Raw genomic sequence first — 10663 nt, 5'->3', positions numbered from 1 at the left:
AAATTGATTAATAGCATTGTGTTGTGTTGTGCAATATCTTCTTCTTGTTCCAGAGAACAATGTACTTTTAGGAGGTTTTAGGAGGAGGCAGAAAGATTTCATTGGTCTTAGGTGATGATGAAGGCAAGATTTTTTATTGAAAATAAATATTAACACTGCCATCAATGTGTGGGATTAAATATTGTTTATTCTGAAAGTTTAGGCTGTTTAAAAAAAAAACAATTTCCTGCTGTCAACGTTGACGTTTAAAAAAATATGTAACAGGTCAGCGGTTACTCATCCTGTTAGCATCATGAAAGCCAGTTGGAGGTGTTAATATGAGTGTTGGGTGGTCCACTTAGAATTTTGTGAACATATTCAGCTAAGTTTAAGAGAGTAGATGCTAATGAGCCCCAGAAAACAACAGCAGGCCCAGAGGAAATTTATACACCCAGCCCAAATAATGTTGTTAAGCTTGAGGGATCCCCTCAATGGTCTGGTGTTCCTGTGTGGCATGAAATACTGCACACTGCAGCCACTGAAATGTTTACTTTGTCATGGAGTGACCAGTCCACCAGAGGAATAGTGAGTGTGTTATTTAGACCTGTGAGTGTGTGTGTGTGTGTGTGTGTGTGTGTGTGTGTGTGTGTGTGTGTGTGTGTAGTGCTGGCATAATGATGGCCTGACGTGTCCAAGCTTCAAGTGTCTTTTTGTTGCCAATCCTCACTGGTGGCTAATTTAGAGGATTTTTGGTATGCACCCCCAAAAACTGCGGAAGTAATAAATTTGAAAAGCAGTAACTAGTTCCCTGATCTGTGCACCTGGTGGGCCTAATTACATTTCCCCATCCCCCGACACCACTGCTCCTGTTCCTGTGCGGCGACTGCGAGACGAAGGGCAGCCATAGTGGCGAAAACATTCCTCAGACCATTGAAGCCTTATACTTCATTGGGAAGATGATGTTGTTCAGTGTCATTTTTAATTCTTTAAAGAAGAAAGTAATTTCAATTCTTTACTATTTTTAACTATCATTTTATCATTTTTGTTTAATTTGAAACACGAAATCTTCCTTTATAACTCAACTATATTTTTTACTAGGATTTATTGAGTTGTTTAAAAAGTCAGTAATAACATGGAAATCATTTGTTACAATTTTTTATATCACTTTTTTATCGTTTTTGTCAAAATTTTAGCAAAAAAAAAATACTGTGCGGGATATTTAATTATTAAAACACATATTGTTCTTTATCAGCCAATTCTTTACTCTTATACTGTACACTTATTTTTCTGTGTTAAGCTAATGTCTGCAGATATCTGCCGTTTGTAAATTTTGTGTGACCCTTACATACAGATCTAATCACTTACATACCTTTAATGTTTTTTGGAGCATTGAGTATTTCCAGACTTGCAGAAATGTACACGAAAAACCTTAATAACAGTATAAATCCCAGCCACAATTCAAGAAACTGAATGACTGGCAGTAACTTAATTTTCAAAATAGTGGCATATTTCTATTTATATATATATATAATATTCTATTTTATAGCGTAATACAGCAAAGTCTCTGTGTGTACTAAGCATTGGTTTGTGATCGTTTTGTCCTCCCTCTGTTTTTTTCAATAACCTGCAAAGACAGCGTTGCACATGCAGTTCGACTCAGTTTCATTTCCTCCTCAGAGGTCACATCATAATGAATTGCCTGTGCCACCACTCCTGGTTGTGTCCCCTGCTGCTCCCAGCTGCCATAAACATGTCACCATAATGCTCGCCACTCCGCTCTACCCCACAGTGCATTTGGCCATGAGGGTGGATGGGAGAGCCAGACTATGGTGGAAATGAGAGAGGTGTGTGTGTGTGTTGGTGTGTGTGTGTTTTTGTGTATGTGTGTGTGTGTAAGGGTCATGGGGGGCGTTATGAGAGGGCAGGAGGCGTCACTTCCCCCATTGCCTTAGGAAGGTTTGTTGTGTGTTCATCGCTTGGTTTCCTGCTTCAGGTCGTCATAAGGGCCCTAATGAGAACATGTTATTGCATCATGTATGTTTTCTGTGCTCACACACTGCAAACACTCCGATGAACATGTTTCACACACTGTGAGTGAGGAAAGGGCTGTGCTTTAGAAGAAAGACTGATCTGAGTAGATGCCAGTAAAAATCAGAAAATACTACTGCAACAGTTGTTAGGATGCAGTTTACTGCACTGATTCTACTTGTCTACCTTTCTGTTCTTGATCCCACGCCTGACATGTCATCATACATGTAAACATTAGCTTTGAGAAAATGATAGTTTCCCTTTAAAACTGCTGGTGCTGAATAAATAGGGTTGGCCACCAAGGTAGACCACGTGTGTGGTTTGATTAGAGGGGTTCCCATCTCTTCTTAAGGCACCTTCATCCTGGTTCTTGGCTGTGGTGCCCCCCCCCCCCCCCCCAAAAAAATAGCAGAGGCTGCAGGGGAATAGGCCCTTACAGACCCCCTTCTCCTCAGTCCCCAACTGAAGTGTGTGTGATTTACAGTGTGTGGGAACAGATTGATCCACTGCTGTTTGAGCAGCCTGTGAGCAGGCTGCTGGAGGCTCATTAGACATGTAAGGAGGGATTTCTGGTGCACTCAGTGCTGCTCACCGTCGTCTCTGCTCTGCCTCCAGCTCATGTCTTTCCTACTGTGTTTCCGTTACTTTGGCTTGAGAGTAAAGAAAGGTGTGCTATCCATCTCACCGGGGATAAATCCACTATTAATGAAACACTTGCATACGATTGAGTCCTTGAGAGAAACCTCTTGAGCTTGAGGCGCTGAGCTGTTCGAACAGGGTACCTGCCAGTACTGTAAAACATAGACGCTTATGTTTTGTCAACCAAGCCGCTTGGCCTCAGGCACTGAGTGGAGGATGCCCCATGTCCTCTCACACATGCACGGGTGCGGCAAAGGATTCTGGGCCCCAACAACAGTCCAGTGTTATGTCTGTAATATATTTCCAGGGCTTGTGTCAATCATGGACCCCTAGAATCATCCTCTCGCTTATTGCAGCCAACAAGCAAGACCCCCCCCCCCCCCCCACACACACACACACACACACACACACACACAGCCCAAAAAAATAAGAGTGTGTAGCAAGATTCAAGTCTTGTCTGGTCAGGAGACCATAAGTACTCAGTACTTACCAAAAGGCTGTTTTTTGGGATGGTTATTTGGAGATTGCATGTATTAGGTGTGAGTGTGAATAGTTGTTTGTCCCTGCATGTACAGGATGTACCTGTTAGGCTGCTGCTGCTTTAAGGCCCCTCCTTCCTAAGAGCCAGCTTGCCTTTGGTTGACAAACTTCTTGAAGCCTGCTGAGGGGCAGTCCCTCTTCTAAGTGGGCGTGATGAGTCTGGAGCAACTGACCGTATAGACCGTGCAGACATCTGTGACGAGCACAACACAATAGTTTCCAGATTTATTCTTGGGGGGGGTGCTCTATGTAGCTCAGGATATTTCTTTTTCTTTTCTTTGACACATGGTCTTTGTCTTGCACAAATTAAACAAAAAATCTGTTTTTAGCATTTGTGCACCAGGGAAACAAACAAACAGGAGTAAAAGCTGTTGGTAGAAGTGATAATTGAGTATGACTCAGAGTTTTGTTACAGCCCAAAGGTGTTGCCTCCACATGTTTTGTATTGCATTGCCTTTAGGTTACATCAACCAAGAGTAGGCCGAAGTTCATTTTGCTGAATTATTTGTTTAAAAACCCCCAAATAAGAACATGTGTGCGAATATGTTGGCAACTTAGTTCAGCTTTGTCAGGTTTAAGAATCACAGGTGCAAACTTGTACAGAAATAAAACATGATAATAACAAATGATGTGTTTAAGGAGGAAAAGAAGTGTTACCAATTCCTTACTTCAACGAGTGGAACAGAGGTGAGTAAGGAAACTATTTCTGCTGAGCAATTAGAAATACTTGATCAACATTTCAGGGCTCTCTGCTTGTGCAGGGGGATGTTTGCAGTCCAAGCAAAGAAATGACGTATGTGTTTGACGCTGTGTGTCAAAAGGACAGAAGTGTCACTGAGGTTTTGGGGGCGCGCACGTTCCTTCACATTTTCCCCAGAGGATACGAGAGCTGTCAAGTTAGAGGTGTTTAAACATGCCTCCAAACTAATTCACCTCTCAGATTAGCTTTGTTAGTTGTTTGAAAACCCGACAGATCTGCTTCTCTGTTTATTCAGGTCCATTCAGTGTCACAGAAACTAACATAAATTCCTCGTGTCCAGTCGCTGGCTGAACATACAGAGTTCTTGAGGGCTGTGCTTCAGTCATTGTACTTTGCATTATTTCAAATATAATGTCCCCACTGGTCGCTGTGTGTAAAGGAGCTTGTGGATGGAAACTAGCAATCGTTTTAACCACAGGGGGGTAGCAGTCCTTCACAGCCCTGTCAGAGGCAGACAGGGAGGCTCAGCTAGACAGCACTGTTTTATGGGGCATCTCTCATCTCCCACATGGACAGCAGTGTGAAGAGCGTTTGAAGTCAGGCCCGCTTCACCTCAGGGTGTGGAGATTGGCTATTGTTGTACATTTAGCACCGCCAAACAAGATGAATGTCTGGAGTAGAGCACAGTGTGTGTCAAGTGTAGTCATGAATGAGCAATGTGGTGTGTGCTTTCAAAAGGTGCAACACAAATTCAAGAGTTGGAACACTTTCTTGTTGTATTTAAAGAACCAACAACAAGACTCACGCTACTGGACTCTGGCTATTTACCAACAGAGAGGTAGCCTTATTGTAACTAAAATAACACAAATGGCACTGAATTATAAATGCGCACAGATAACAAGCAGACATAAACAAGTGCAGCACTTAGCTCTAGAGGGTGGTGCATGACGGCATCTTTGAATTAATTGTAGGGCAAATTGCACAATATCCTGCATTTTTTTTATTTTCACCAGCTTGTTTTTATTAGTCTCCTAGTTAGCATGCATGCTCTAACCACAGTCCACAGCTATTTGTCACCAAGTAGCTAAACAGAGGCAAATAGGGAAGAAGAGTCTGTCTTTCACAGTTGTACACAAAGTAAAGGTGAAGGTGTGATCTTCAAACCTAGAGTGGATCATTTGATACAAAATGTGTGAATTTGGTCTTCTTCTTCAAAGTAGAGTACTGGAAACATCCCCTAACATCTTTTACCATGTATCCCATCTTATCTTTGTGTTGCACAACCCAGTTTTGACATTTTAAAATGAAAAAAATTGTTTTCAAATGTAAGGAACTGAAGGGGTTGACGTGCCATCAGTAAATCCTTCTGGTTCATCAAAATGTCAGACGGGCAGAACCAATTCCAGGTGTGAGATGTTTTTGTTGTGTTCTAATGGAACACCATTGTTTATAGGAAGATTATGCATCTAAGCCTCTCACTGCTTGTCTCCCTCGTCTGCTCAGACACAGACCCCCGCCTTCTGGAGAAGCAGGAGCAGCAGCAGCCCACATATGTTGCCCTCAGCTACATCAACAGGTAAGACGATTCAGGATGTCCAGTTTTTCTGGCTAAGATCTGAATCAGGGCTGATCAAGGAATTTTAAAGGGATTGGACTCTTAATTTTTTTTAATTTAACATCAGTTTTCACACAGAGCTGCAACTGTACCTTTAATGTACTTGAAGTGGGCCTAGGGGAACTGTATTATTATCCAAGTAACTGCCTGATCTGGACAAAAAAACAACAACCCAAAACGGATCAGGACATCAGAAGACAGTTGGGAGACAGCTTGATTTACTCTTGTTTTAATACAGAAACTCAACCAGTAAGTAAATCTACATAATGAATTCACTTGAACTGGAAATAATTATTGCATTAATGAAATGAGTCTGAATGGCAGTTAACAGTGTATCTACTAAAGTGCTCTACGTCAGTGAGTATTATCCCTGAGCCCTGTGACGTCTTTGCTCCTTTGAGGCTTTACCAGCCGTTTCAGATGTCATCTGGCGGATTGCTTAGATGAATTGCTTCAGTGTTCGGTAGTTGGGTTATTTTTATTGCGCCGGGTTCATCCCAGTCCTCTTTGATATGGTGGCTGAGCAGCAGTTTTAAAAGCCTTCTGTGACAAGCCCGTGTACGAGGTCTGCCGCTGTCTCTCTGCCTTCATAAACACATGTTGATGTGGTTGTTGCTTAATTTGTTAATTCCACTTTTGCTTTAACAATGTTAACATTTCATTTTTATGATGTGCATTTAAACTCACTATCCACCATAAACCCTCATGTAAGGTTTCTTTTTAGAGAGGACTGGAGCGAATTAGGTATTATTTCAAACGTGCTTCAATGGAGGAACTCTAACTAGTGTCACTGTCACAGGTGGATGGTTTTCAAACCAGTTTCCTGTCCCTGCAGGTTCATGACGGATGCTGCGCGGCGAGAGCATGAGGCCCTGAAGAAGAAGGTGCAGCCCAAGTTGTCTCTGTCTCTGACGGTGTCTCGCAGCAGTGTTTCCACTCCACCCCGCCACACCAGCGGAAACCTCACCCCTCCTGTTACGCCCCCGATCACCCCCTCTTCTTCCTTCCGCAGCAGTACGCCTACAGGTGACCATCCTCTACTCACTCACTTCCAGTTAGACGACCAGTATACATTGGGATTTACGCAGTGTTTTTGTGGTACCATACTACCGAAGAAAATATCTCTGTCAGAGCACTGGTGCTCTGAGCCTCATTATAGCCTGATGTCAAGAAAGCAAAAGTATTGTTGTCACTAAAGAGAGGCTGAAAAGTCTCTCCCTCAAGAAGCTGACAGGAAGCTCTTTTCTGACCAGTAACTTCAGAAACCAGTATCAGGATATTCGTAAAAGCTTAAACTGTATTTTCCCTCTATTATTCACTTTTCAAAGACATCAATAGAGCTGCAGCAGTTCATTAATTAATTAGCAGTTGATCAAAAGACTATCACCCACTATTTTGTTAATCGATTCATCTGTTCTGTCTTTTTCAAGCAAAAATGTCAAACGTGCAGATTCATAACTTGAATATAACTGATACACTGGAACTAAATGAATCATTGGTTATGGATAAAGAACCATCAGTTGGAGCCCGAAAAGTCAGTATATTTTCAAATGGAATGTCTTAACGTTCGACTATTTTCCTGTCACTTATTACTTATATTTATAGGCCTTGTATGTAAAACAAGACTCAACCTCATCCCTCTGACAAGGATCTTACTGTTTCATTCATTTCTTGGTCGAGCTGAAGGAGCAGCTGCTGTCCTCATATTCGAGGCTAATTCAGCACAGCGTACATTTTTTTTGTTTTGTTTAAGCATTCATTCTTCTCGTGAAGTTTTGTTGCTAATCTTCAGGAATGGCATCTTTAAATCAAAAAAGCCCAGCAGTTTATTGACCCCCAAGACCTCAATAAAGCTCACTGAATTCTTTCCCACAATGGGTATATGTCATTTTTCCTGAAAACTCGGGCACCAGAACTCAAACGGAGATCATGGGAACTGATTCCCAGAACACATGTTTAGATTAAGACTCTCCTCTGCGATCCTTAGTTATGAGTGTACAGAGTTTCCTGGAGATCAGTGTGTATGAGGGCATGTCTGGTGGTAGCAATCCCCCCCCCCCCAGCTGCCCAGCTGAGTCATTAACTGCTCACCATTCACCCTCCCACAGGTAGTGAGTGTGATGAAGAGGAGGTAGACTTTGAGGAGTCTGACAGTGATGAGTCGTGGACCACAGAGAGCGCCATCAGCTCCGAGTCCATCCTCAGTTCCATGTGCATGAACGGAGGAGATGAGAAGCCGTTTGCCTGCCCCGTCCCTGGCTGTAAAAAGAGATACAAGGTTCGTCCAATTCAGTGTTACTCTGATCACCTCTTGTCTGATTACTACCTGGTCTTTTCTGAGAGAGAGAGAGATTGAAAAACTCTGTGCTGAACACAAGTCAATTTTATTTGCTCGTAGAAATGAGAAAATACCATGAAAATACCGGAAGATACCCTGCGGTCAACAATGGAAAACTGGTTCTTACTTGAGCAGTACAGCATGTCAACACAAATGCATACATCTAGTCCACTTCAATAATGTGGGGTTTTACTGGATTTTCCATGCACATCTGGTGTGTGTGGTTGGCATAAACTAAGTGCAGCCTGAGAAAATTGCATTGCTGACGTGAGTGACAAGGTTATGGGCTATGGCTTAGTCTGAGGTAGCAGGCACCGCTAGGCAGCAGTTTAGTGGCACAACAAGGTTTATAACAAGAGGGCGCTTGATTCATCCTCTCCACAGTCTCATGTTGGCTCCGGTCCTCACTTCAGAATGATGGAAGTGAGTCAGTACACAGCACAACATATTTAAACAACCCACTTAACATATTTGTGTGTACTTTTAGGTGGGGGGTTTCTTCAAGTGAAGTGAAATCACACAACTTTCTCTTGTACGTTTGCTTCAACATGTTTGTCATGAACATGCTTGGATGACTTTTCGTGAATGTTGATCTGCTCTGTAGTGAAGGACTATCCAGTTTGCTGCAGAAGAACTGGACTCAACCACATCAAACCCTGATGCAAAGATCTAGATTGCTAGTTAGCTTATTAGGTTAGCTTCATTGTGCTAAGCTAACTAGCAGCCTGCAGATCTCTGTGGGTCTCTCTGCTAAGCAAAAGAAAAAAAAAAGGAGGGTATCTATCTTTTTGCCTGACTCTGGGGAGGATGGACAATAAGTATTTCCCCCAAAGAGCCATTAGTTGAATGACATGTTCAGCAATCATGTTGGGACTTCCTTGATGCTCCTTGTTAGAAAAACAAAATGCAGCGCACTCGTTAAACCGTGGATTATTTCATTTTCTTATATCTGCTTCTTCACAGAATGTGAACGGTATCAAGTACCATGCCAAGAATGGCCATCGAACCCAGATACGAGTGCGCAAACCATTCAAGTGCCGGTGTGGGAAGAGCTACAAAACATCTCAGGGTCTCCGCCACCACACCATCAACTTCCACCCACCCATCTCTACTGACCTCATCCGTAAGATGCAGCAGTAGAGACCGAGAGAGGGACCAGGACTCCCCTTCAGGCCAATCATCTGACATCACCAGCAAAGGCTGTTTCTGATCCCGCCCTCTTCTCCCGCTCTTCCTACACCCCCCCGCCGCTCTCTTATCCCACTATGCTATGACACTATTTGTTTTGTATTTTGCATGGTAGAAATCGTTTTTCATTGTTCATTTGTATGCTGAATGTTGATTCTTAATGTAATTCACAGTTTTGTATTTTGCACATTGAAGCTATTACACCTATTTGAATTTATTTTTGGACGTAAGGTGCTGGCCGGCTATGAGGGCGTGTAGGAAGGCCACACTGAGTGGAGGATAGCCTAGCATGTAGGGCATCCTGCCTTGTGAAGTAACAGGAGAGATTCGGTTGTTATCAATGAGAAAGCACCAATCCCACGCCTCTGTTTAATGTGATCTCTCGTTTGAGTCCCAAACTTTGCAAAAAAAAAAAAAAAAAAAAATCTATATATCAGAATGTGTTTGATAGAACTGCAGAAATCTCACACGAAACCATTTTTACGTATTTGATTCCTTTTCAGTGTTGATCATCAGTTGCTGGACTTTTAAGTTACTGTCATATCACAAATATTCTGAACCACTTTTTATCTGTTTTACTGCAAACAGGTGTGTGAGCACCAAAGGACGATCTCAGGTGATGTTTGCAAGCATTTCAGCAACACAATCCTGCCCAAGTGTTCCGGTGGTATTTACACTTTTCTGTGGGATCATGGGAACTCTGCCCCTAATGTTCCCACTCGAAGCATTGCTACTTCACAGTGAGGGATTAAAGCACTTTTTGTAATAAATTGCCAACTAATGATCATTTTCTGGCCCATGTTCAGTAGCCACTGAAAAAGGCAAAAGGCCTTTCAAGCAGTAGTTGTACATTCACCAAAGGAAGATGTACACCAACCCTCCAATGTTTCCAGCATTGTGGTATTTCTGTATGTAGTTGCCTTGAATTGTAAACCATTCCAGATCTTTCTATGGCAAATACAGCTGATTATAGACTGCCCTGACCTTGTGATTGGGGGCTATATTTGTATTCTTCATCACATTTTCAACAGTCCTGCAGCTCTAAATGTGCCATAATGATAAAAGCGTCAGTTGAGCTACATTCATGGGTCTGATGTTGTCACATGATGGAGGATCTATCAAGCGTGAGCCATTAAATCACATGGTCACAGTGACGTGTAGATGTTAGTGTTACAGAACTACAGTCCAATTCAGAATTGTGACTGTATTGTACTGCCAAATGGAGGTCTTTGATATAGTGTACAGTGAATGTATTGTGTTAAGTGCATTAAATTATATTTTCGTATGTTTCTGGAGAAAGACAAAAAAACAAAACAAAAAAAAACCTAAAATGTGTATAGGACAAAAAGGCCAAACTAGAGGTTGTTTGGAGAAACTCTCGTGATGTACTGTATTTCTTCAAAAAGCTGCTTCATGTAAACTTCTGTTTGAAATAAAAGTTCCTCTGACATGTGCCTAAATATTCCTGCTTTCAGGGTTCATAAAAGTCAAAACATCGTGGACCTGGAAAAGGTTTTGAAAAATAAAGCCAGAAAAATTGCGGACAAGGTATGGATATTTGTTTCTCTGCATATTAGAATATATGTGGTTCGATTAGGATTGAGAAAAATCTCTCATTTGACGCTGATTTACATCC

The 10663-nt window shown here is 42.1% G+C and overlaps 1 protein-coding gene across 1 annotated transcript in view; it reads left to right on the top strand.

Annotated features, from left to right (window-relative positions):
- Positions 1-10559, top strand: part of jazf1b (JAZF zinc finger 1b) — a 13652-nt gene extending 3093 nt beyond the window's left edge. The window contains exons 2-5 of the mRNA XM_086218647.1: positions 5390-5462; positions 6337-6527; positions 7610-7779; positions 8803-10559. Of these exons, the coding sequence (XP_086074773.1) occupies positions 5390-5462; positions 6337-6527; positions 7610-7779; positions 8803-8979 (611 nt within the window). The 3' untranslated portion in view covers positions 8980-10559. The remainder of the gene's footprint in view (positions 1-5389; positions 5463-6336; positions 6528-7609; positions 7780-8802) is intronic.
- The last annotated feature ends 104 nt before the right edge of the window (positions 10560-10663 follow it).

This window comes from Aulostomus chinensis, chromosome 11 (assembly GCF_037954235.1).
Source record: "Aulostomus chinensis isolate RoL2024-O1b breed Wild chromosome 11, RoL_Achi_v1.0, whole genome shotgun sequence".
Lineage (NCBI taxonomy): Eukaryota > Metazoa > Chordata > Actinopteri > Syngnathiformes > Aulostomidae > Aulostomus > Aulostomus chinensis.
The sequence above is the reverse complement of the archived record's forward strand: the minus strand, read 5'-3'. Positions and strand labels throughout refer to the sequence as shown.